This window comes from Embiotoca jacksoni, unplaced genomic scaffold (genome assembly GCF_022577435.1).
Source record: "Embiotoca jacksoni isolate LCO1_2020_lvr unplaced genomic scaffold, fEmbJac1.0.p SCAF_4, whole genome shotgun sequence".
In the NCBI taxonomy this organism is placed as follows: domain Eukaryota; kingdom Metazoa; phylum Chordata; class Actinopteri; family Embiotocidae; genus Embiotoca; species Embiotoca jacksoni.
In genome coordinates, this window is record NW_027185392.1 from 799,548 (window position 1) to 826,315 (window position 26,768).

Sequence of the window (26,768 nt, forward strand, 5' to 3'; positions counted from 1 at the left end):
ATACAGTTATAGATTGGATTTTCTCTCACAGAGACAAAATCCCTCTGCTTTAGTGACCCGATAGCTGCGTTAGGGGAAATGCTGTCAGCAGTGAGTCTCCGGTTTGATTCCCGGTCAGCAAGTTATTTTACTGCACGTCATTTCTTAAATCGAAGGTTTAAATGTTACGTGGCTGTTGCACGTGTAAAGAAAGCCAATGATGTTATTTATGCAAGGTCATTGAGCAAAAAGAAAAGTGTCACACTGCACAGGATGTACACGGTGACATATGACTAAAGGAGGTACACTCTTGAAAAACAACATCATTTAACAACATCTGCAAAATACACACCTCTGACTTCACAATATAGTATTAAATGGATAATATTGATCCAGTGTGTTGTTCCTAATTTGTTTTCATTAAATGTGCCAGAACAGTTCATTTTATAGGGAAATGACACATTGTTTCCATGTTTTTCATCTATTTAAAGACGAATAAGATGAATGGAACATGCCGATAATTTCGTCCGTGACATCAGTGTCCGCGTTGTCCATTAAAAACTCGCGTCAGTTCCCCGTAATTGAATGTCCTCTTTCGATAACCTCAAGGACTCCGGGGTCCTGCACTGGGAGCGTTGGCATGGCAACAGCACTTTAAAAAAAAAAAAAATTATTCTTTCTTTTTTTTGTTTTTTTGTTGAATAAATGTATTTAAAGGTGAACACTCATCCCCCGTCTCTCTCTCTCTCTCCCTGCCTCTGCTGACATCCTGATTAAAACCACATTAAGCTTTAATGACCTGACTTCATCAGAACGGACCAAAACAGGAGCTGCAGCGCGGCTCATCTTTCATTCATCTGTCCTCCTGCTCCGAATCCAGCCTGCTTATTACTGAACGTCCCGATGCACTCATTCATATGAACGGGAAGGTTTCATCTCTGCTCTTTACGTCCTTCTGGTTCACTGAAACGCTGAACCTCCTGCTGTTCATCACCAGAAAATCCACAGAGATAAATCATAATATCCATCAAGTTGTGTTCCCAGAATATCTTAACACAACACTTAAAACACAAAATAAAGACTCATCTACATACACACTGGTGATAGTAACATTTTTCCTTAGCAAACTGAAATAAATTAAAACTAAACTTCCACAGACTCTTGAATAAGAAAAAATAAAATGGAGAAAACAAACAGCTACACTGAAAATAAATAAATAAATATATATATATATATATATATATATATATATATATATATATATATATATATATAAAAGTCATGATAATAAAATAATAGCTTTTTGTGGGTTGTAAGATCAGGGGAAAAAATTATTTGCACAAAAGTGAGTTATATAACTGTAAAAATCACATGTTATATAAGTCACTTTTGTGCAAATAATTTTTTTCCCTGGTTTTACTTTAGCATCATATTTTCTTTAGACATTGGGATTAATGTTTACTAACTGAACATTGTAATTTTTGCCACTTTTTAGTGGTTTGATCCAACATCCTGTAACTCAAATGTTCTACCACAAGATGGACCCGACTGTCAACAGCAAACAGACTGAGAGGAGAGAGGAAGAAGAATTATGGCTGCAGATTACTGATGCATTGTCGCCCCCTGGTGGTAAAATCAAGGATTCCACTGCATTATAACAGCGGATACAGGATTCATAAAATATGTGACTGAAGCACATGAAAGCTATTTTTTTCATGTTTGATTTTGAGACATGAAGCTCAGATATGTGCACAAATCTATATATCTGCCTGTTTCATTTATTTCCAAGTGAGAATAGTTTAGTGAATACTTCTGTGAACACTGATCTTTAATTTTCTTTGTCGATGTAAATTATGGCTGAGCTATTGGATTACCCTCTGGTGTACCTAATAAAGTGACCACTTGTTTAAATACTGGTACAGACTGGTGCATTTAGCTGTGCCGATGGCACTATACACTGCAACTGAGGACGTTGTCCACGATGCATTGCTATTATTGGGCCTAAATATACAGTATACCTTACGTAATGTATCATAGTGATGACGAAGTATTGTAAAATATTTTTAGCACATTAGATGTTTAGTTTCTTATCAATCAGAGCGGCCTCTGGAGCAACTTATCTGCAAATAGGCTTTGACTTTTGCACAGAACTTTAGATTTACATAAAATCAGAGAATCAAATCAACACAGTTAAGACCAAACAAAGAGGTGGAAAATGACGACCTCAGTGGTCCGTGTGCAAATAAATGGATAAAAATAAATGAAGTTGTGCTCAGTTGAGTACACCTGCACACAATAAATCCACTGTCTAATGGTATATTTGTTTATACGTTTGTTCTTTTGATTTAATCTTAATTTAATTACCTGCAGGCAGTCCGGTTGTTTTCCATCTTTCCTGTTTGTTTCTATTCTTGTTACTAATATTTTGTGCTCATCACTCTTCTTTATATCTGTAAATCATCTGCAAATCACAGCCCCAAAGACAGTGATGATATGTGGCATACCTTTATTAGGGTGAAAAATATTTACAGCTAATTCAGCAGTCAGGTATTTCACTGCTTGACAACCAATGAATTTATTAATTAAGTAATTGGCTCTTGGGAAGGGATGAAAGGAAGTGAGAGGAAACGGCACCGAGCGCTAATCCACCGGCACCGGCAGGTCCTGGTAGCTGCTGACCTCTGGATGGTTCTGACTGATCTCAGGTTGTTCACCGTTGAGCTCAGCGTACTCGACTGAACCCTGCGGACACACAAAGCACCGCCTGATCGTTAAACACACAAACGCTGAAAAACAGATAGATTCTGATATTTAAAATCATCTCAAAATCCCAAATAAGGTTAAAAAAAAAAAAAAAAGCTTTTGTTTGTGCTCCTGGTAAAATGTACACGACATAATTCCCCCTACATGAGTTCAGATCTGATTTAAAGCTGTGCTTTCATCCATCTCCCAAATAACCAACGTGGTAATCTGCATTTTTAATGGTGCGAAATCTAATAAGAGACTCCAAGAATAAGCTTTTTCCTTTCACAACACAAACTCCTAATGAACAACAGCTTCCGGAGATGCAGACAAACTCAGTCAGTCCAAACCTCGTAATCTGTCATCAGGAAGATGCCCTGATGAAAGAATCAGCCACTCTTAGACCCTGATGTCACATCCTTAGTTTATTATTTTAAATTCCTCTTTTTGGCTGCCGTGAGCTCCATGTATGGACAAACAGTGGAGTCACCAGCGGCTGTGATTTAGGCTCACTGGGAGACAGCGTGGAGATGTGCTCTGAGGTAATTTGACTGGAGCGCAACGCTGATCTGAACGGCCGATAGGGAAGGAAGCTCCGGCCCAAACGCCTTTGTTCTTTTCTGGAAACTTTGACGGCTGTTTCCCTCTCGGTCTGGATCACCGGCCTGCAGAGGGTAGCCGTGACCGGGCGGCAACACGAGGAGTCACAGGCGTTACATCAGTTACTGAATAAAAGTGAGATGACTAGACCGGTCAAGTTAACGCGGAAGAAAAATATAAGTCTAAATCGAAGGGAAACACTGGATTTTATTAGTTAAATCTTATATTAGAACGTTTTATTTGACACTTTTCAAACCAGTTTAGCCACACAAGAGTTGTATGCACTGCAGCAGGATTTTGGGAACATCTGTGTAATTGTAGATACAAAAAACACTTTATTTAATATTTAATTATAGACAAGCAAGAAAAAGGCGTATGATGATGATAATAATAAAAGATGAGGAAAACATCCCAGCAAAGACGTTTGAATTTAAGTGTGATTGAGCAGATAATTACTCACATAGTCATGATGGTCATCAGCACCTGTAGGAAAAAGCATCACTGGTCAAATGGGTGTTGTCTTGGTGTGTCCTGCTCTCTCATTGGCTGAAACTCGAAGGTATTTGTTAATCATTTGGCAGCTGTGACGACGAGGCTGACCTTGCTGACTCACTTCATCCTGCTCTGCAGAGGCCTTTGTTTCAGCCACTAAGTTATGTCTCTGTCATCTGGATCAATATTTACAATATCCCCTCTCACTCTCGCAGATGAGTCTCTCAGCAAGTCGGGATTCTTTTGTTACCGTTGAACAGGAAACATTCGGACTCCGACGGCCTCCTCGATAGAGATCCAGCGTCTGGCTGCTGTTGTGATAACAGGAAGTTCCTGCCAGCAGCTACAGGATATGGTCACGGTTGAGCCTGGGTAAACTGTCCTCCCATTGACACGTTTTCATCTCGGAAATGATATGTGGTCAAATTTAAATTGTCTCTGATACCATCAGCTTGTAGTAAAGGAGGAGATCCAAGGTCACATGGCTGCTCACAGTTGTCTATTTATACATCCAGTAGACTCAAAGCAACCTTATCATCCACTAGGAGCTGGTCCTGACTGCTTAGGTCCAGCATTGAGCTAAGTTTAGCAAACTCATAAAAGAGCAATATGCAAGATATTTTCTATAAAACATAATTATTCACAGAATGCAAAGAAAGAGCAGTGTTGAGGTCAAGAGCGGTTAGCATGCTAACCAGCTAGCGGCTTGGGTTACTTGGGTTCGACTTGACTTTTGCTTTTTGATGGACTTAAACATCGCCCTCCTGGATGAAAGTCCTGGGTTTGTTCCATCCAACCACCACCAGCCTCCCCTATTTGTACTTGGTCATATGACCATCTTCAACCAGCTTCATCGTGGTGTATAAACTACCTTGTACATATACTTGAGCACCCAAAGGGCACCTTCTAAGTATTTTTCTGACGCCATGGCTTTGAGAGCGGGGTGAAGTATAGCTTTAACCAGTCGGCATTTCTTTAATCTACGCAACTGGGCGAACACAAAATCTGTGGGCCAGAAACTAAAACCGGGACCTGAAAGACGATAACGTGCTCTGCAGAGCTGTCGGGAAATGAAGAGTTGGGTGATAACTCTCTGAGTTTTCCAACTATCGGTCACTTCAGTGGTTACACATACATCCATTGTTAGTGTAAAATATCCATCAACTCACCCTGGGGAGAGTTTTGGAGCTCGCTGTACACCGTGTCCGTTCCTTTTCTCAGTGGAACTGTAAAAAAAAAAAATCAAAAAAAAATCAACACATTAGCCTGCTTGAACATCAAAAGACAAACTAGAGTAGATACTGTCTGTTTGATCTGCCTTCAACAGAAACCTCAAAATAGGCAGGTTGTGTCACATGCTGGCGGCTCAACAGGACCTCGAGCACAAGACCGTGAAGAAAACGGGGCCGTTCAGTATCAGAAAGCAGCGGGGCAATTAGCTCAACCCTTCCTGTTTATAGGGTCTGCAATGGCTCTGGAAATCCCAGCAGTGATCCCTGCGGTTACAGCAACCTGGAGCTGTATTAATTATGGGGTAATTAGGCCTCTCCCAGGAAGTGTTGTCCTGTCTTATCAACCATAAAGGAATGTGGGAGACGCAGGGAAATACGGTTTTACCGAATGGGTTTGGAAAAGAAGGAGTGAGTGGTCAAAACATCATGCTTTTGTGTGTGTGAGTGTGAACTGTTAACCTCTTGCAGGATCCGCTGACCGGGGATGCACCACCTCTGTGTACTCCACATCAGGCTCGTTGGACACCACGCTGCTCTCCTCTTCACTGGCTGCATCGAAACACATTTTTTTTTTTTCTTACTGAAGAAACTGTTAAACCATTCAAGCTACAATAACAAGTACAATAATAGGTTTTTAATTTTGAAATCCCACTCAAGCACGTCAAAATTCACATTTTAAGGGTATTATTGACCTACAAATACCAGCTCACCTGCTTCAGGTTTTCGTTCGCTCCACACGCTGACTGCAGCTCTGTTCACCCTCACTGCAAAACACAGACGGACAGATATCAGATCAAAAGAGGGCGGCTGAAATCATATCAAATCAAATCAAACCTTTTAACTAAGTTGTGAAAATTCTGCACCAATTAGAATAAAGAAACATACCTTAACTAGCAATAAAATCACACATTACAGAGCCACAGGTGAGAATATCCACCTGATGACGCTGATGTGTGTTTGTGTGATACTTGAGGAATAGTTTCGCATTTTGGGAAGTATTAGTCACGCCTTCGCTAAACGTTTAAGCTCCACCGCTCCTGAATCTCTCTGTTAAACACGACGCTTCGGCCAGGAACCGATTAGCCTCGCTGGAGAGAAGAACCTAACACGGATCTGTCCGAAGGCGAAAAGAAAATGACAACCAGCACTTCAAAATTTGGCTCATTAGCATCTTGTTTGTGCCATTTATAAAACAAAAACAACAACCAAACAATCAAAAAAAAAAAAGAAGTGTACCAGAGAGTCAGTTAACCAGGAAATAGTGCAGGATGTAAGGAATACCCATGAGAGGCACACGCTGGCTGGCTAAGCTTTACGAAGCTGAGAAAATCTAATGGCAGCAAAGCCAAGCCAAGCAAAGCGTTTCCTGAGCGAGCTTTATAGGCTTACTTGACAGTTATGTCTTTTCATCGAGCAAGTGAATAAGGGAATTTCCCAAAATGTGAAACTATTTCTTTTGTGTCTCTACATCATCAAAAAAAAATCTAGTATTAATGTCGTAGAAGCGTTTTTGGTGCACATCCCTTCATCTCGGCCCACTGAGGGACATTTTATCGTTCCAAAAAAAACAACACAAAACCAGCAACAAAGAAACGGATTTTAAGTCGTCATCTGGTTCACAGAGAAAATCTTCCCGCTGCCCGGTGAACAATAGGTTGTTAACTCAGCGACGACTGCTCTGGCAAAAACAACTTCCCAGTTGGTAATGCAATCTCGCACACAGCTCGACCGAGGCTCATGTGATTAATTTCCTCCACCTGCTGCATGCATTCAGACTCGCCCGGCCTGAAACAAAATAGGTCCCACCCACCCCTCTGCCACCGCTGCCAACATAGGAAGCTTCTCGCAGATTCTATTGTTTCAACTTTTCAAGGAAATATCTGGTGTTCGTTCCTTTTTAGGGAAAGAGTCGACTTCGTGTTACGTTGTCTTTTAGGATGAGTGCGCCGACTTCTTCAACCTGAGGTGAAATGAATGAAAGGTACTTGACACGCCTCTAAATAAAACCAATGTCTTTATTCTAGTAAAGTCTCTATTCCAAAATCAGTCAAGGGATGAACCAACAATATATACACACATTTCCTATGATAGTTATAAAATGTATATACAAACCAAACGACCAGGCCGACTTTTAAACATGCACATTAGACAAACAGCGCAAATACAGCAAATTCAGTGCATGCAATCACACAAGACTTGGGTGCGAACAAGGAAACAAAGACAGTAATGTTACGTATAAAATCAAAGGGCCATCTGGTGTTGCAGGAGGAGGGGAGAGGGATCAGCGGGTCCCGGTTTATATCTCGTCATAAAAAAAGAAACGCCAATCCTTTTTGACCGAGAAGAAGAAAGTGTCCAAATCCTGCATCAAAAAGCAGGACTACTGTCTCTTGAGTTCTCGTGTCCAAAAGTCTAAAAACTTCCTTGAAAGCAAGTAAGTAAAAAAAAAATTCTAATAATTCCCCTCCCCACGAACACACACTCTCTCTGCGGGGTTGTCTCTACACTGTGGCTGGGATACTGTAGCTGCTCCTGTTGCTGATGTCAGCAGGTAGCGACGCCACGCTATCTCGCGTCCCATTGGTCGCTCTCCCCTCCTTGCCATCATAGAACGCCGCTGCGCCTGGAAGGAGACGATAACGGGCACTCAGTTGTCAGTCAGTGCAATGAGCTGCGATTTTGACTCTTTAAAGCAAACTTCCTGCTCAGCTTGTACCTCGAACAACTTCCCACCACTCCGACACAACACACACACACACAGACAAATAACATGCAAAAACAGTAACACACACACACATTGTGCATGCATGCAAACTTAAACAGGATATCTGCAACTGGAAAGCAACACAGATGTTACATAAACAAAGGTAGTTTCACGTCCGTGCGACCCGTGCATGCGCGATTAGAAACATGGATCATTCGGGTGAGTTACGGACGCTGCGGCTACGACAGGAAACGTGTTATGACTGCTGATGTTATGACAGGCGAAGGATTACGGGATGGATAACGACGCCTGACGAGGCCTGTTAGTGACACATGGGAGAAGAGTAAAACCAGGCTACCTGTGGCCGCGTTATAAACCTCTGTGTCGTGGGTTAGATTCACTGTTAAAGAGTCATCTGATTTAGGGCTCGAAGGCTTTCTGAGAAATGGTGAAAATAAAGTCAGCCTGGCCGACAGTGAAGTCAAGGAGAAATCAACGGAGTACCAAACATTGTCTAAAAATCTAAACAAAAATAAATTGTAATAAATGCTAAGACAACTGTACAGGTGGTTTTGCATGTTGTAGTTGTTTGGTCTATACTTGCGTTGTTTACATCCGTCCCAGTGAAACCAGTCCCCCCAAGAATTCATGGAGTTATTTTGTAAATGTTGTGATCAAAACATTTTCAGTTTGTATTGGATTTTCTCCAAAATTGTGATGTAATTTGTGGAGTTTTAAGCGTGTTTTTTTTTTGCTTTAAAATGCTGAAATAAGGAAAAAAAATGCAAGTCGATGCAATTTCTTTAAGCGCTACCCGATAAAGACTCCCCTTCCTGTTGTTCCGATTACCCAGCAGCAGTTTGTTTTGATGGTGAGAGGAGAGGGGGTGGAGCCTCGCTGGTTGGAAATAACGAGTTATTTTTGTTCATAAAGTCAGTTGTGTTTTGCTTTATGTTTATATTTATGTTTTATGACTTTATGTTGTAATAACACTTTTAGCAGAGCTTCAGTTGACAAAATGTTTTGCAGAAAAATCACAGAAATTCTGCAAGATTGTAAGCTCCCGCAAATTTTGAGGAGATTGCTTGAGACTTCCTGGAGGGACTGACTAACCACTGCACCAATATTTCACCCGATAAGCATCATGGAGACCAAAAAACATAGTGAAAAAGAATCATTTCAGAAATCTATAAAGGACGAATAGTGCAAGTTCAAAAAGGCGCCAGTCCCGATCATTTGGTTAGAGCTTGTTGGAACAAAGAATGAGATGCCTCTTGTTGCTTTAATGCTGTAGATTGTTTTTAAAGCTTTTCAGTGGTCTCCATTGGTAAATTTCCGAATTTCGCACAAAGCTTGTTGGGTGCTCTCTGCTCAAGTTTTAGTCCCATGGTCCTGATGTTGATTAATTGAAGTAACTTTAAAAATGTACGTTCAATGGTTGTTAATTCGCTCTATTTTTCACGTGTGCAGTTTCAACAGTACAAACACACAAAACAACCATTACAGTTCTTTAACGACTAGCGATGACAGAAACCGAACGCTATCGTCGACCGTGAGCCTTCTAAGCCAGCTAATACAACTAGATTCAACACCGACTCCTCCAATATCTGTCAACATTCGGAAGAACACAAGTACTTAGGCCAACTCACACTGACAATTCAGCAGCTGCTTCTCTTTTACCTACAATAAGAAAGGAGAAGTGAGAGGAGCAGAGGGAAGTAGGTGGAGGAAGGTTGGCTTTTCGTACGTAGTTAGACATAAGAGGCCTGAGTTGCTGGAGGTCGGTAGGTCTGTCTACCTCTCTTGGATTTGAAGTACATCACGCACGCCACCAACAGCAGCACCGCCACCACCAGCAGAACCATCCCGCCGATCAACGCTTTCTTCCACAGCGCCATGCGTACTATAGAGGGAGACACACAACGGAGGGACAATCAAAAACAGGAGGGACAGATGAGAATAGGTTGAGAAGATCAGAACGAAACAAACTGTACTTCTGCTTTAGTTTTTTTGCAAACCTTAATTCCCTGATTAAGGCTGTTTTCTTTACATTTCCGGACCTTACAAGCAGCTTAGCCCTCGGGATGGAAATGTCTGTAGGTCAGCCGGTTGGACGCTTTCAACTGCCACAAAATCTGGTACAGATTCAAGTTTGCGTCCAGATGAACTGTTGTCACAGTTGGAAACCCTTTGATTTTCATCTCGTACCATCAGCAAGTCAAAATTTAACCTGAGGAACCAACGACATTTCCATCACCCTTAGCTATTCTTTGCGTTTAGTGCTAATTAGGGAATGATTGGATGCTAACTTGCAAAATCAAACTGAACATACAGTATGGATTTTGTGCTACACTGAGATGATAAACTTTCCTGGAGATACTATGTCCCGCCCACCTTTATCGGTAACCTAATTACACCCCAGACCTGTCAATCAAACCAGACAAGCCTCCAAACATAGCTCTCTTTGAGGCCTAATATCTAATCAATACTGGAATTATTTTCAGAAGGACTACCAGGACACTGATCAGAAGGAGGGAATTTAGCTAATGACATCACAATGACTTGTGGAAAACATTTAGCGACTTTGTATTTCATGAGAGAAGTTGATGCTTTTTGAATGGGAGTCTATTGGAGCCAGAGGTTTTTTTGGAGTCAGCCCCGAGAGGCGCTCAGTGGTATTGCACCTTGAGGCACTTCTGCATTGGCTTCACTTTTCTGATCCATAGACTACCTCCATTTTTATGTAAAGTTGTCTTTAGCCACCACCAACGTTTGCAGCCTATTTGTACTAGTGGCCACTTGTGGTATTGCAATGTCAAAATTCCCTCCAACATTATAAAAGTTAGTAAAATTGTTGCCAGGACACTACGAACTGCCAACAAGGGGCATTATTACTCTTGTATCACTGCATTATGATTTTTTTGAAAGTTATATTTATGCACCGTTATCCCAAAATAAAGTTTATGAGGTAAACAGTCACAAGTACAATAAAAAAAAGCAAACCTTAAAACTAGAAAACTTTTTATTGTTTATTTTGAGCGTCTTTGAGTACAGATACAGTTCCTGTAATATATCTATGAACTGAGCTTGTTAGCATGCAAAAAAAAAATCATTTAGCTTGAAACCTTGTGCAGCCTCACAGATCTGCAAGCTTGCTATGTTCCTCTAATTAAATACACATCGGCCTCACCCTCTATCTTGACCTCTGCACTTTTGACGATGTTGTTGGCGTGGTTGATGGCCTCGCAGTAGTACGTGCCCCTGTGCTCCTTGGACAACGCTTGGATCTGGTAGTCCTTGTGGTTCTTGTCGGAGGTGGTGGTACTTAGTGGCTGTCTGCTTCCAACGCGGTACCACTTAAAGGTGACCGGGGGTGTGCCTTTCACACCACATATGAGGTAGAGATGATCTCCCTCAGAGATCTCTGGTAGGTCGGGGATGACGGTCAGAGTCGGGTGGGCCAGAGGCACTGGGAGAGGAAAACGTAGACGCAACGAGGTGAGATTAGTTAACACTGTGAACGTTTTATTGTTGTAGGAGGGCTTTGTTAACACACTAGCTGCTTCCCCCTGTTTCACGTCTTTATGCTAAGCTAAGCTAACTGGTTGCCGATAATAGATTAATATTTCGTCAGACACACAACAGTGGAATCAATCTACTCAACTAACTCTCAGGAATAAAAACAAATAAGGAGATTGCCCTAAATTTCAAACTATTTCATTAAATCAAAGTTATATTAAAATGTGTTAGAGTGGAATTCTCGCAAAAAAAAAAAAAAAAGTGTTGTTTTGAGATGAATTTGTGAAGTGCAAATATAGCGAGAGACTTTTTTTTGCATTAATCAATTATGCAACCAAATAACATTGTGGGTAAAAGTCGTGTTAAAAAGATCCCAGACATTTTCATTTTTCTTACTTTCGGTTGTGAATATTTATTTACCTGTGACAGTTGCATTGAGTCTTTTACTGGGCGGCACTTCCTTGTCACTATTCCTCGCCTCACACATGTACTTGTTTATTTCCTCTGGCTTGTTGATGTTGACTATGAAGAGAGCTTTCTGAGAGTGAACCTGGACAATGGTTGTGGTCAGTTGTTCGTAATCCCTCCACAGGGTGTAGTTAATGGGCAGGCTGCCAGTGTCCGACTGACAGAGGATTTGGATGGGCTGCCCGAGGACCGCCCTGCCGTGAACCGAGATCTTTGGAGTGGAGACAGAAACTAGAGAGGGGGGGAGGGGGGGAAACAGAAAAATTAAATATAAAAACCAAGGTCGTTATAATAACCATTGTGAGTGCGAGGGATCATGACACAAGAACGAAGCATTGTGTAAGGAGCTCACCTTTAGGACGAACAGTCAGGGTCTCGCTGTGTTTCTCGATCTCCCTGGCTTTAGCTGAACAGGTATAGTTGAAATCATTGGACAGGGCCTTGCCAGAAAACACCCCTGCGTTGATGTAAATCGGCGGGTTTCCAAACGGATACAGAGTGTAAGTCACTTCCTGCCTATTGAGTCTTTCAGAGGCAACGCTCTCACTTTTGCAGGTCAGCGTCATTGGTTCCTTTTGAAAGACTTCGACAGGAGACATGGTGAGAGTGGGCACTGAGAACAGCTCTGCGGAAAGATGTACAAAAAACACCAAGTGGTTATCTGTACGAAGATACTTATTAATGGTGTAAATGCTCATTGTGTACATTATGGAGCCGAAAAAAACAAAATGCAGTGAAAGATTCTCAGAGCAGTGACAGGTCCAGGTTTTACTGTTTCTAGATAAATAGTAGCCTCCATAAGATTATTGCTAATGGCTACAAGGGCAGATCCAAAAGTGCTGAGACTGTTCCCGTTGCACATGAACGCAGCGCAGCACAGTGACATGGACACAACAGAGGGAAGCTATAAGCGTCATGAGGAAGTCTCTTGATCAACATCAGCGCCTGAGTTCCACACGTTTTTGTGACCGCTGGTACGTGAAGATTTGTGATTTCGCCACGGACCTGAAACTGGAGCAGAGGAACATCCGATTTTGGGTCTGATTTTTGGGGAACAAAATTTTCAACACGCCTGCTTACAACCAAGTGTTTGTGAGCCCATGCAGTGATTTCCACTGATTCCTCTTCTCCGCTGTGAGCGGGCGTGTTGTCATGTTGGAGAACCCCGTTGCCATGGCGCCACAGACCCCTCAGAAGGTCCCAGTAGAACTCGGTCTGACACTGGGGGACGTATTAACGGTGACACAACCACCCCAACGTCAAAGAAATCCACCTGATGTCTCCCGACCTGACGCGCCTTCTTCGGTCTCGGACAGTGAAGCTCCGCCGCCTCTTGAAACATGAACGTCACTCAGAACATCTCGCCGGGATCGTCGCTTCATCGCCGTAGACTTTCTGAAGCATTTCAAGGGTCTCTGTTGACCATTTCCAGAGTTTGACCCAAAATCGGATGTTTCTCTGCTCCAGTTTCAGGTCCACAGGGAAATCACAAATGTTCACGTACCAGCGGTCACAAAACGTGTGGAACTTTGGTGCTGATGTTGAACAAGAGACGACACAGGGTTATTGCTTCCCCCTGATTCATGCACACGCAACAGGAACAGTCTCTGAACTTTTTGGATGCCCCTCGTACAATCATCAAGACTTTTAGGATGAAAAACAGCTAATCTTTTCCTCTGTCCACTCACCAGTCACTGAAATGGTCTTTGTGGTTTCTTTCACAACATTTCCGATTTTCAATCTGCACTCGAACATAAGTCCGGGGCCCTTTGCCAGTGCGACCATGCTGTGGTTGACTTTGGTGACTCCAATGCTGAGGAGTTTGGTGCCCTGGGTCAGGTACAGCTCGGTATTTTCAGAGTTGTGCAGTGAGCTTCTGACAGTGCACAGGATGTCGAGACGGTCCCCTTCGAAGATCTTGTTTTGAGGGGAGATCTCCAACACCGGTGTGATGGCGAGCTCTGAGGAGACAAAAATAAACGTCACCCTGAGGTGGGTCCATACATGGAAAAGTTCAAAGAATCTTCAAAATGCTACTTACCTTTGACTGAAACGGTGACTGTGTTGCTTGCCTCGGACTTGAAGGAGTCTGGCGTTACGAGGACGGTGTAGGCACAGTGGACTTTGTGGATGCCAACGCTGGTGAAGCGAAGCTTGGCCTCCGCCTTGTTGGAGTTCACGCGCTCCTCGTGGATCTCTTTGGCGTTATCGTAGAAGTAGAAGAAAATGGAGCCTGTCTCGCCCGGCGCGGTACACCTGACCGTCACCTCCTCCCCTTCGGTGACCACACCGTTGTTGAGGTGAAGAACTGGGTTCGACAGGCCTAGAAATCCAAGAGATGTGCTGCAGATTTAACGCTTCTGGATGCACCCAAACGCATCATTCTCATCGTGTAGTTTCTTGGTTAATGTCTGTATTAGTTTCATTATTAAAGCTAAAAAATTGCTAATTGTGTGAAGGTAAAACTCTCAGAGGCTACTCCACCAGAATCCATTCAAATTTCATGCATTTTTAGATGCGTTCCGCTGACCTTTAGAAACCGTACCCGAATTTAAAATCTAAAGCCGACTGACTTTATCTGAACATTTTAATTGACCTGAACTTCCCAAACCACATCTGATAACACCGAAGTCATCGGTAAAGACACACCCACCTTTCACTGTGAGTTTTTTAGCCTCGCTGGTCATCAGTGTGCCTTGAACGTCTATCTTGCACTTGTATTTGCCGCTGTTGGACACTCTGGCGTCAGGCAGCGGGTACAGGAAATCCTCCGAGGAGCTGGTGGTCTTGGTGTAGACTACGTTGCCGTCCTTGTATATCGTGTACTCACGAACCAGCGCCTCCTGGCCCGTGCTGCTGACGATGGCCTGGCACCTCACGGTCACGTTGGTGTCCCGAGTCACGTTGGTGCCGGGCTCGATGGACAGGTTGATGGCGCTGATCGTGAACACTGGGGAGTGGAATTAAACAATATGAATCGAAGTGTGTTTACATTTGACCTCCGACCATCTTTATCATAATTTGGGCTTTTTTGTGAGTTCAGTGCGAGCTGTAGCGTAACCGAGTTGCGATCGGTGCCGTGTGCAAATATTTTTCTTAAGCCCGTCCCCTCACCCAAAACCCAAGCATGCACGTTTAGCTAAACATTTAGCTAATATGAATTTCTTGTTCATTTAGTGACGGTTGAACCCTTGATAAAAAATGGTCACGTTGTCAAGGAAGCAAGATTCGCATTTCCCAGCATGCCTTCTTCCTCAGTAACTTTTGAGGATAAAGCATCCAAATTTAAATAGGTCTAAGTGATGGGATAGAAGTATTAGTCTATTTCTTTATAATAAAACATGTAGTTTTAGAACATTTCAATAAAGACAAATAAAGATACATAAATCGTACAGAGTGTAGATAGTGATTATTTGGTAGGGGGTGTGTGAGAGAGCCCACCCTGAACTTCTTGCATGGGCCCCTGATCGCTTTTTGGCCTGCACCAAATGCACCGTCAATAGTTTTGCCATTAAGTGTAATATTTGTTCCCTGTTCACGTCTGGTATGAAATTTGAATTCCAAGCATGATGTTTCAAGGAAAAGGTTAGAGTGAGATCAGGTATAATTTCTCAAAAAGCTTTGCTTACTGCGTTTTAGGGACGACTGAAGACGTGTCCATTTTATGGTTCATGATATTTGTCACATTTTGAGATTCACACTTATTAGCTTTCTTGCTGAGAGTTGGATTTAATACTACTTTTCTTCGTGTATGTCTGTAAGAAGACACTATAGAGTCGGAGGGGAACGAAGAAGAGTTCAGAGTTGAACCTGTCTGTTAAATCAAAACTTGTCATCGCTATCATTGATTGTTGGACAGAAAAGAAAACTGTAAATGTTAAAAAGTGCTTAAGCTAATACAGTAAATGATTGTACTATATTTTTTTATTATTATTAATCAGGATAACAGTTGGTTGCAGGTTCGAACACTTTTCCCTCCTGGTTTCGCTCCTGCATCCGATTGTCTCGTGAAGGTTTCTGGGTCAGAGTTGAATCACTTCCCGTTCAAATCAGCACCTCTGAGCGGTCATTTTTCTAACTTATCTGACACGACCGCCACTGAAACTTTTTTTTTTTTGCTGCCATCGAATCGAGCCCGTTGCTCAGGAAGTTGATGTTTAACCTCTGAATTTCAATCGTGCTGGTAACAATATCCCGGCCGGATGTGAGAGTCACACAAGAGCCGGTTGAGTGTGAAATCCTTTGGTGGTTATTTGGTGTTTTAAAAAAACAAACAATAAAAATGGCGCAGTAGATGAGGAAGAGCATCTTTTTATGGAGGTGCATGACTTACTATATCTATAATTTCCGGTGCCTACATTTATATTAAACCTCATTAAAAAGTTTGATATCAGTGGGATATCAGTGGGTCACTCATTCACTTCCTGTTTATTCTTTTATTACTATCTCATCAATGAATCATTTCCTTTTCCTGCTTTTTCTCTTCTGACACTTTTCATTATTCAGCCTCATTGTCTGTGGAAATAATTACAGCTGCAGCTAGAACATGTGTGCGTCATTCACACGGCCACATGTGAAGCGCTCTGATGAACACCTGAACCCAGCCTCAAAGCCGGGGAATCAGTGATGCGGTTCACAGGTGCAAACAGGAGACGGAGGGGTTCGCGCTCACAGATGTCTCAGGATTTAATTTTCAGCAAAAAAAAAAAAGAAGAAGAAAAAAAAGAGAGAAAAAAGCCTGATCCTGCATCTCATCTGCAGCCTGGAGAGTCGAGCACTTCAAAAAAAAAAAAAAGAAAGAAAAGAAGACAACAGTTTGAGAGACCGAGAGCATCTGCACTCGTACGTCAAGCCTCCCCGCTGGATGGTGCGTCCATATGGCGGAGAAGAGGAGACGGCAGGCGGCTGCTGTGACTCAGAGAGCGCCGTCGTGGGGCAGTAAACAAACGCCCGAGATGGCAGCGGGGAAAAGCACTTTGTTAGACAAACAGGTCGCTCGGGGGACCTATCACTGTTTAAGAGCGGTGCTGCTGAGTCTGGTCCACGCCCAGCATCGTTCAGCGGGACCTGGCAGGGCTGCTGATGAGAACAAAATCAGGGCAGAGATCTGCTGCTGGCTCGCCGCACACACCAGCATGAGTCATGGAGGTTACACGCCGGGTCCAATACTAATGTGACGAACCTGAGGATTTCCACTCTGTACTTGTACCGCAGAGAGAAATATGTAATATAACTCAACTTTACAGATTAAGATTTAACATATAAAAACATTTAGAGAACGACACATTAGTGAAGATTAAAGCAGTTGTTTCAACTGTTTTTTTTTTTTAAACAAGAGACTCCTAAAGAGACAAATCATTTATCGGTTCGATCAGCAGTAGAAAAATGTAAAAATGCTGCAATTGAAAACATGAGTTTGAGTTAAAAGTGAAAGTACTTATAATGTATGACATCTGTCATTTATATGCTATTACAAATGTTTCTGCATTTAAAATATATATATTTATATATTTATTTGTAATATACACAAAAAAACCAATCTATTTTTCTTTTGTTGTTGGTTGAGGTGATTTATAAGTATTTTCTATTTTAATCGTGAATTAATTAGGTGATGAATTTTTCCACAGATTTATTGTTTGTTTTATCCAATTCATCATGATTATGTTTAGAAAATCATAATCGCTGATGATGTACTCACCTTACTTAATGCTTTAATTATGAATGTGTTGTTCAGGCTTTGTTGATCATGAATGAAAGGCTTTGAACTCATGTTACTTCCTGATGATTCATAAGGTATTAATCAAGAGGTAACCAGCAGTGAAGTGGATCTGACGGATCTGATTGGAAAGCGGATGATACTACGTCCCGCCCACCGACAGCTGTAACCTGACTGCACCACAGACCTGTCAATCAAACAGACAAGCCCCCAAAAACACCTCTTTTTGAAGCTTATTGTCTAATTGATGACGGGATTATTTTCAGATGGACCTCCAGAAAACGAATAAGAAGGAGCGACTTTAGCCAACAACACCGAGATAACTTGAAAAAAATAAATTAACTTAGAATTTTATGAGAGAAGTTGAATGGGAGTCTATGGAGCCGGAGGCTTTTTGGAGCCGACCTCTGGTGGCACTCGGTGGTATTGCAGTTTAAGGCACTTCTGCAGTGGCTCATTTTTCGGCCCTGGAAGCTACAAACACTTTTATACCGTCTGTGCTTTCAACCCGTCTAAAACACGTCGCGGGGGTTATAAAATAAGAACATGGTTGAGTTTTTGGAAACAAAAAAACAACTAACACAATATGGTCACCTCCTGGATTCGAACCTAATCGTCCCGTGTTGCAGTCTGTGACTAATGCCATGCAAGATAACCCCTCACCCCCCTCTGTGTCCGAATACGGCCAAAAAAAAAAATCTCCTTTGTACTTGGTCTCACAAACCGTGCGTGTAAGTTGCGCTCTTTCAAAACGTGTAACTTTCACGCCTGGACAGCCCAAAGCGTGGCTATCTCACGTTTCGCTGTACTGGACCGACGTGTCTATTTCACAGTTTTAAGTTGTCCAGAAAATCGAACAACGCCACTAAAAATAAAGTCCCGGCTCCATCCCCGGACCCGCGGAGACGACCTCCATCTCTGCTACGACTGATCCGCTCTGAGTCATGCCCTCCGTCACCGAGCAGCTCCGGAGGGCAGGGAGGCGTGTGACACTGCTCACCAACATGTTCCCAACTCTTCCTCCCACAACTTTTCCACCAGCGATCAGAGCGCTCCGATAACAAACCAGGACTGTTTCCACTGAACCCAACATGAGTCAGTGTCTTTTTGACCTTCCAAACATATGAAGGCTAAATCTAATCCCCAAAAAACTGGTGTCTATATTTTTTGGTTCAGATGATACTCACGTCGCTCTGCGTTCACCTCGCTCCCTGGATGGAAGTCTTGGAAGCAGGAAAAAAAAGAAAGTAAAGCACCAGGTTAGAGACAAATCTATGAACCACCTCCACGGAAATAAAATCCAGAGAGTCGCTAAAAGGGGATAAAACGGTGCGGTTGTCTTACAGGCGGACAGGAGCGTGGCGCCGAGGACAAGAAGGAGGACCATCCTGTCTGCTGGACGTTAACACACTTGTGACTTGAGGCTGGCTGACGGGTGGTGGTGGTGGTGTTGGTTGTGGTGTGTGTGTGTATGTGGTGGGCGGGAGCGGACTCTAAGGTGGTGCTTTACCTCGGCCACTCAGCGGTGAGCCAGCGGCGGTGGTGGTTATCACCCCGAGCAGCCGTCGGCTCGGCTTAATTTGACAGGAAGTGAGTGTTGTTTCCTCAGGATGTTCGCGCCGCCCGGCTCTTTGCTGTTGTGGAATGTCCTCCTCCTCCTCCTCCTCCTCCGTGTGTGTGTGTGTGTGTGTGTGTGTGTGTGTGTGTGTGTGAAGCGGTAGTCACAATAATGTCGAAGGGGTTGGGGCGCGGTAGTCGGGCCGGTGACCTCTGACCCCCGGGGCCTGCGCAGGTGGAGGCGGCGTTTCAAAACGAGACGACGTTCTTCGTGGAGCGACGGCCGCTTCCTCAGGCGGAGACAACGGTTCGGATCAGCTGACATGAATCTGAGCTCAGACCGTGTTCATACTTTCCATCGGCGGGCGGAGCCTCGGCGAAGCACGGACGACGGCCGGCGACACGATTCAGCCTGAGAGAATTCAATTATTTCTGCCCGAGCAAAATGACACGGAAAAATATTAAATTAATTAGATGAGTGCAGACGAGGAAACAAGAAAAGGAAAAGCAGCTGGAAATTTAAATTCTGATTAGAACTTAATTCAATTATTTGTATTTTTTAACTGCATTTTCTCCCCCCAAAAAAGTGATATTCGTCCATTATTCTACTTGATGTACTTATTGACTATTATACGTTTTTATAAATCACTTTTAATTTTGAACAGTTTACTGATAGATTGTTATTTTTTTCCCTGTACATTTCTATTTTTATTTTCCATTAAAGTATCAAATAATAAATTGTAATAATTCTAATAATAATAATTATAGTAATAATAATTCTGTAAACAAGTGTATTAATACCTTCTCTTATAGCACAATATTAATCAATAAATGCATTTTTTTTTTCATTCTTTCTATGACACTTACAGTTCTGTATTGCAGAATTGTATGGCTTCTGTATTTTTTACAGAAGCCTGAAAGCCCGAACAGTTTGGCCTTCTGCCGTTGAACTTGCTCGTCTTTTTGCTCCCGAGTTGTAAGTTTGTATAACGCTGATTTGACGTAACGTAATTAAAACAGACATTACAGGACCAGACTCCGGTGTTGTATTTGGTTTATTCCAATGATTTCCATCACCCGTCTTATGAACAGTCAGCAGAGCGGCCTGAAGTCACAGAGACAAACCTGATTGTTTTCACTTTTCCTTTCTTACTACAGAGTTAAAGTCTTCTTTTTTTTTTTCTTTTTTTTTTTTTCTTCTCCAGATCTAAAATCTTAAAACTTATAAGGATCCTCAGAGGTGAATGTGGCTCTGAGGCGGTTCGAGGGCCTGCCGAAGAGCTGAGTGACGGTGGGGGTGACTGCAGTCGCTCCTACAGGCTGCACGGTGGGGGTGTGTGTGTGTGTGTGTGTGTGTGTGTGTGTGTGTGTGTGTGTGTGTGTGTGTGTGTGTGTGTGTGTGTTTTCCCAGTTCACTTTCAGTCTACAAGTCCAGTCCTTCTGCAGGGGGGACGGGAGGACTGGGGGGAGTAATGCTGGGTATGTAGAGAGGTGGGGGAGGGTGAGGCGGGAGAATTTGAAGTGCAGAGTGAGTGGGTGAGGCTGTCCCCACTCCTTTTTTTTTTTTAATTTTTTTTTTTTAAACCCTCCACATCACTGAGACCGAGGCAGACAAAACCGAAGAATTAAAAACATAAAAATTACACACACAAAAAAACAAGAGAAAAATTAATTTTAAAATAAGAAAAGAAGGCAAAGCTGCGGCCCCCCGGAGGAGAGGCACGTCGTCGGTGAAACTGCACGCGGGAAGACAAACGTAAACAACAACAACAACAACAACAACAACAACAAAACCGCATGATCTCAGGAGGGACGCGGCACCGGAGCACGTGACCGACCTCGCCTGTCCGTCATGCTGCGGACGTGCGGCGAGAGAGCGGCTCGTGAAACACCTGAGCGAAATCCAAGGCGCCCAACTTTAACATGCGACGCACTTCCGGCTCTGTTAAACATGATCGAAAAACACCCCGAAGAAGTGCGGGCGATAAAACCGAAAAAAATAAAATAAAAAAAAGAGTTGTTTAAAGAGAGAGAAAAAATAAAGATCTGCGGCGGGGAAGCGAGCAGGTGAGCGTGAAGGCGGCACGACGGCGTTTGCAGGACTTTTTTGTCCGGCTCCCTCTTCAGGGACGATTTTGGACGCGCTTATTTCGAGTTTAAACAGCGACTACGAGATCAATCGAATTGATGTCTTTTGCGTGACTGATGGGAGCAGATAAAAAAAAAAAGAAGGTGGGTGTGTTCGTATATTGCTGTGCTGATGAAACTTGGGTGGGTGGGTGGGTGGGTGGGGTTATTGGGTAAAGTTTTTCTTTCTGAAAGGGGGAGGAGCTTAAGGCTGGATTCATCACGGGTCTTTTATTGCTTTGCGGGGGGAGGGGGGGTGGTGGGGGTGGGTGGGGTGGGGGGGGGGGCAGGAGCGGGTGCTTTGCTTTTCGTTCCATCCGGCTCTCCTCTCGTCGTGCTGGACGTGGAGGCGTGCGCCGATCGAAGCAGCTTTCTCCTCGAGTTCAAACGGATAAATAAACACCCCAAAAAAACAACAACAACAACAAAAAAAAAAAAACAGTCACACGGAGCCACAAAAAAAAAAAAAAAAAAAAAAATAAAAGGTGATGTTTTGGCACACTTGGGTCACGGAAGCAAGAGGAAGAGTCGTCGTAGCATCGGAGCGTCAATCGAATGCTGTAATCCAGTTTAACCGCACAAACAAACCCTCGTCACGTCCGCCGGGTCGCACAGTCAGCACAATCCGTCCTCGGGCCGTCAAAATTAATTCATGAGCAGGCCAGGGCGGGGCGGGGCTGGGTGGGTGGGTGGGTGGGGGGTGGGGTCCAGCGGAGGAGAAGGCGGAGTTTGTGTTGTTGTGAATGTGTCGTAACAGTGTGTCTCGTCCTTTTTTTTTTTTTTTTTTTGTGCGCGACCTTTCCCCTCTCCGGGTCAAAGTTTCATTCAGGTAGTGATGCTCCCTGCGCGGCGAGGAGAAGCCCCGCCCCCCGCCGATCGGCGGGTGCCGCTTCTTTTAAAATAGAACCTCTCTTCTTCTGTATATACTATTTAAATATACACACTCCTCAGCACAGCCAAGTCTACAATCATTAGCTTCATAATAAGAATATGAATAAACAATGATAATAATAATAATAATAATAATAATAATAATAATAATATATATATATATATAGTCGTTGGTAGCAGGAGATTTTTTTTGTCAGCAGCCATCACTAGAACATTCAGGGTGGTAATTGCATATGTACAACAACAACAACAACAACAACAACAACAAAAAAAAAAAACGTCATTTACATCCCCGGTGCTCGAGGCTCAGGGTCACAAGTCATATGTGTTGGTGGGGCGGGGCGGAGGGGTGCGGGGGCGGGGGGAGGTGATGGATGCTGGTGTGTTATCTGAGCCGCTTCTCTGCCGAATAGATGGACATGTAGTAGTCGTTGCTGCCGACCGCCAAGTGAGGCTGCAGGGAGACAAAGAGGAGGACAAAGAGGAGGACAAAGAGGAGGACAAAGAGGGTCAGGGCAGGCGTATTTACCGCATCTGAAATATGCGCGGGTGTATTTTAATATTAAAAACAGATCGGGGAGGAAAAGCAGCTCTGAAACCGACTGACTGCGACATAAATTTAAACGACCGCTCGCCTCGGCGGCGGTTCGCAAATCCGAGAGAAAAGAAAAAAAAAGAAAAAGAAAAGAAAAAGCAGCTTTCTGGCGTCCGCAGTTGCTCCAACCTGTCAAGATGATCAACACAGATATGTGGGCAGAAAAATGATCGTAAATTAGATAAGATAAGTTCACAGAACATAGAAGTACTCGTCTTCAGCTGTGTTAACAGTTAGCTGCTGGTAGGTTGATTTTAGGGGATTAAATATGATAGATGTTTATAATTTTCGTTAGATGTGACATTGTGTGCGTTAAGAACTCCGTGCATTTACTTAATGCTGCATTTATAGATTTTTGGACCACTTTGGGGAAGCGGAAAGAACTGAAAAGATTTTGGAAAAAGATATTTTCTGTTAACCTGCCGGCGAGCGTTCAGCTCTATCAACTTACAGATCGGAGGATATCGGCCCGTCACACGTATATCGGCATTAGCGTGTATCTACCTGATATGAAAACATATTTTTTTTTACAGAACATCACGCCTACTTTTTTTTTTTTTTTTTTTTTAAGTGTATTTCAGAAGCTTAATTACGTTTATTAACTTTCCAGTGAAGTTTACCGTTTCAGTAACTTCATCTTTTCCGCCATTTTTAAAGTCACCGTCACAACCGGAAGCAACAACAACAACAAACCACGAGCAGCAAACTACAAATATTTGAACAGTGACCCGCTCGGTTCTGTTCGGTCATCTTAAAGCCACGACTTAATCCCCTTCGTTCAAATGTTCCAACAAAACAAGTTCACTCCCGAGACTTTTTTTCGTTTTGTTTTTGTTTTCTGCATCCTGATGTCAGAGCGTAAATACGATGTATTAGTGGAGCTTTCTCCGGTGGAGATAGGTCGGACCACTGAAGGAGCCCCTACGTACCCGCGACCGGAGACAAGTTGGGTGGAGCCAGAAAACCAAAAAATACAAAGAGCTGAACAAGGCTGAAAAGCTGCCGAGTCGGGCGACAACTTCCTGCGTTTTCATCATCGCGAGGGGCCGCTTTGTTCGATTGTTTGAAAAAAATAAATAGTTACGAGTGCGTCGATGAACTAATGGGAATCTGTACCTTACTGCGCTACGTTATTCTCATATTTCCCAACGCTTCGGCGAGAATTATTATTCTTTTACTGCACAGAGGGATGAGTCACTCTGATGCGTCTGAGGCCCAGATGAGCAGCTGCACGGCCGACTGATCATCAGTCTTTGTTTTACCCAGTGAGGATGGAAGGCTAGACAGCTGATGGCGCCGATCCTTTGTCCCATGAAGCCGTCGTAGTACTTTATGTTGCTGATCACGTCGCCATTTGCATTGTAGACCGCGATGAACTGGTTCATCGATCCACTGGAGGGCCGACAGTGACACACACAGAGAGAGAAAGCTTGTCAACACTTTTTTTTTTTTTAGATATTTCATCCAGTCATATTTGAAGAAATATGCTTTTTAAAGCTTCTGATCTCGACATTGCGGAACACTTGACGGGGGGGGGGGGGGGGGGGGGGGGGGGGGAGGGGGGGGGGGCCGGTGGACGCTGCGTCTCCAAACAAAACACACTCACCAGGCGAACAGGTTGGCCTGCGGGTGGATGTCCAAGGCCGTTAACCCTTTCACCGTCTGCAGCACGTTGACGGAGTCCGGCGATCGCGGCTCGAAGAACCGAACGTCTCCGTTGACACTGACGGGGAACATCAGAGTCAGTACGGGCAACAGATACGACAAAAAAAACAACAAAAAAAACGTGAGCGGGAAGTGAAGAGGGGAGTTTACCTGACGCTGATGATGTGTCCGTCTGTCTCCTTCTGTAGATGAGCTTTGACCACCCAGGCTCCGTGCTCCCTGTAGGTCATCACACGACTGCACAAACACAACACGTCACTGTCATTTATAACCGTCCATAATAAGAATTAGCGACGTCGCCTGACACTTCACGACTTCTGGCAGGTTTTCAATGCGGTTTTTTTGGGGCTCCACAAAATGCTCAAAACAAAAGGGTTTGAGTTTCGGAGTTTTCAGAAGTGCTATTTTGGATCGGTGAAATATGTAAAGTAAAACTGCCATATGGTGTGCGGGATTACTTTCTTGTTTACAAAAGGCTCCAGGACACAGAAAACAGCAGAATGTACAAAGCATGACTCCTTCTAACACAACTTGTAATTCAGGTGAGGAACCACTGGGTGGCAGCAAGAGATCAGGACGAAAGCAAAATATAGTAACTGCCACCTGAAGAGACTGAAACAGAATCTGACCGTCTTTTTTAGAAGTTATCTGAATTACTCACTACCCCATAATAACAGTCTTTATTCTGATGCGCCACAGAGAGCACCTGAGCTACCTAACAGGAGATTTTAAGGACACTTTGCTCGCAGCACTGAAAACAAGAAAAATAAAAACCTGAAGCCAATATGAGCTTATAAGCTGCAAGATTTCTGTAAAGAATATTTAATACACAACCTAAAGATCCTGACTATAAGTCCTGGACAATGATGTAAGTCCATGCCTGAGGGGGAACTCTTAAATTAGCTTTATTTAAAGATTTATGTGCCACTTTGTGGTTTAACTGCCTTAGTTTTGCCCTCAGGGACTGAAATGAAAATAATGTTTAACCAACTGAGGGGGGGGGGGAATACAGTGTCACCAAAATCCATTAAAATTGGTGGCAAACCCTCAGGGAGATTTACAGCTCACTATACATAATAAATATAGATTAGAGAAGTGAATAATGCACGACTGTGTAGGAGTTAATACCCACAGAAAACTGCTGTGTATTTAAATAAAGGCGAGGTGAGACTGTTAAAATAAAACAGTGCCTGGAAATTAAACCATAAATTCATAATCGGTTTAATGTGATGACAAAGTGACGAGGTGAGAGGTTACGACGTGTACGATTCGAGACAGGAAGTGAGCGTGTTACCATTCGTTGGGGCCCATCCTGCGGTCAAAGACGCGAACGGATCCGTCGCCCAGACCGGCCACGATGAGCGAGCGCTGGGAGTCGCAGGACAGGCTGGTCACGCAGCTGTCAGCCCCTGTCGGGATATCCTGACACACACACACACACACACACACACACACACACACACACACACACACACACACACACACACACACACACACACACACACACACACACACACACACAAATCCTCTTGTAAAGGTTTGTAAGAGTGACGCCCGCTTCACAGCAAAAAAAAACAAAAACAAAAAAAACTCCTCTGAAATCATCAATCACAAGCTCGGCTGAGTGTCGACTCATTTGAAGCTGGACCCGGCATCAATATGCAGCCATGGGCGAGGCCGGGCCATTTGGACTCGTATTAAGTCCATTCATCATGACAATGATTAGCACAGAGAGCTCCATTAGATGTGTTAAAAACCAAGAAAAAAAAGAAAGAAAAGTAGAAAACTGCACTAATGGTTCCGGCTCTGCCTTCAATTTCCATTAGTTCACCAAAACGGAGATCAGCCGCAGCAGCTCAGCGAACACATTAAGTTTTAATGTGAACAGTTAAAAAGCAGAATCTCGCAAACAGCTTTGTTTTCAGTTTTTAGCACCAAGTGAGAAATTTCAGGTGTTTCTGCTGAATATTAAAATACAGTCTTCGGAATAGCTCGAACCGATAATAAACAAAAGATCCAGTAAGGAAAGACGAGCGGAGATGAGATGAAGCAACAGGTGTTAAACAAAGTGAGACATCCTTGCTTACTGCAGCCTCATTTTTAATGCTCCGTCTGTTGGAAATTTAAGATGTATTTCATGTTTGTAAATGTCTGAACACTCGTGTTTGTAATTCCCAACCTGAACCGCCAGTCTCGACCTGATCACGTAGATTCAGGCTCAGATTATTGAATTATTCCCGTCAGGTAGACGACCTGAGTTTTTCTTCAGTAAACAGCTGCTTTATAGCCACCAGTTCAGTTTGAAGTGAATCTTTGGAATTGTTTTAGACTAGTCTTTTTTTTTTAAAGTATTTGTTTAGACTGGTTTTACACTGGTTTCAGGACTGGTTTAGACTGGTGTTAAACTTGATTTAGACTAGTTTTGGACTGGTGTTTAACTGGTGTTGGACTGGTGTTTAACTTGATTTAGACTGGTTTTGG

At 43.2% G+C, this 26,768-nt stretch overlaps 2 protein-coding genes across 9 annotated transcripts in view; both read right to left on the reverse strand.

Moving 5' to 3' along the window:
• Positions 1-2,468: 2,468 nt before the first annotated feature.
• On the reverse strand, positions 2,469-18,924 carry pecam1b (platelet and endothelial cell adhesion molecule 1b). 7 transcript variants are annotated; one of them, XM_069168108.1, is made up of 16 exons: positions 18,797-18,924; positions 18,640-18,675; positions 14,390-14,686; positions 13,778-14,059; positions 13,425-13,697; positions 12,089-12,361; positions 11,689-11,967; positions 10,940-11,218; positions 9,548-9,652; positions 9,399-9,429; positions 8,108-8,187; positions 5,756-5,809; positions 5,505-5,594; positions 4,983-5,039; positions 3,782-3,804; positions 2,469-2,721 (listed from the first exon to the last, which is right to left on the reverse strand). In XM_069168108.1, exons 1-16 carry the CDS (start codon positions 18,837-18,839, stop codon positions 2,620-2,622), a joined length of 2,304 nt encoding a protein of 767 aa, XP_069024209.1. In that variant the 5' UTR covers positions 18,840-18,924; the 3' UTR covers positions 2,469-2,619. The 7 variants fall into 7 exon arrangements, with proteins under 7 accessions (XP_069024209.1, XP_069024210.1, XP_069024213.1 ...); XM_069168109.1 differs by lacking the exons at positions 8,108-8,187; positions 9,399-9,429; XM_069168112.1 differs by lacking the exons at positions 2,469-2,721; positions 3,782-3,804; positions 4,983-5,039; positions 8,108-8,187 and having other exon boundaries at positions 5,508-5,594.
• A 1,122-nt stretch (positions 18,925-20,046) lies between these two features.
• rptor (regulatory associated protein of MTOR, complex 1) overlaps positions 20,047-26,768 on the reverse strand; it is a 165,989-nt gene continuing 159,267 nt past the window's right edge. For both annotated transcript variants that reach the window (XM_069168105.1, XM_069168104.1), the window contains exons 32-36: positions 25,582-25,709; positions 24,438-24,524; positions 24,229-24,345; positions 23,885-24,014; positions 20,047-22,481 (exon numbers count right to left, since the gene is read on the reverse strand). In XM_069168105.1, coding sequence (XP_069024206.1) covers positions 22,413-22,481; positions 23,885-24,014; positions 24,229-24,345; positions 24,438-24,524; positions 25,582-25,709 — 531 coding nt within the window. In that variant the 3' untranslated portion in view covers positions 20,047-22,412. The remainder of the gene's footprint in view (positions 22,482-23,884; positions 24,015-24,228; positions 24,346-24,437; positions 24,525-25,581; positions 25,710-26,768) is intronic.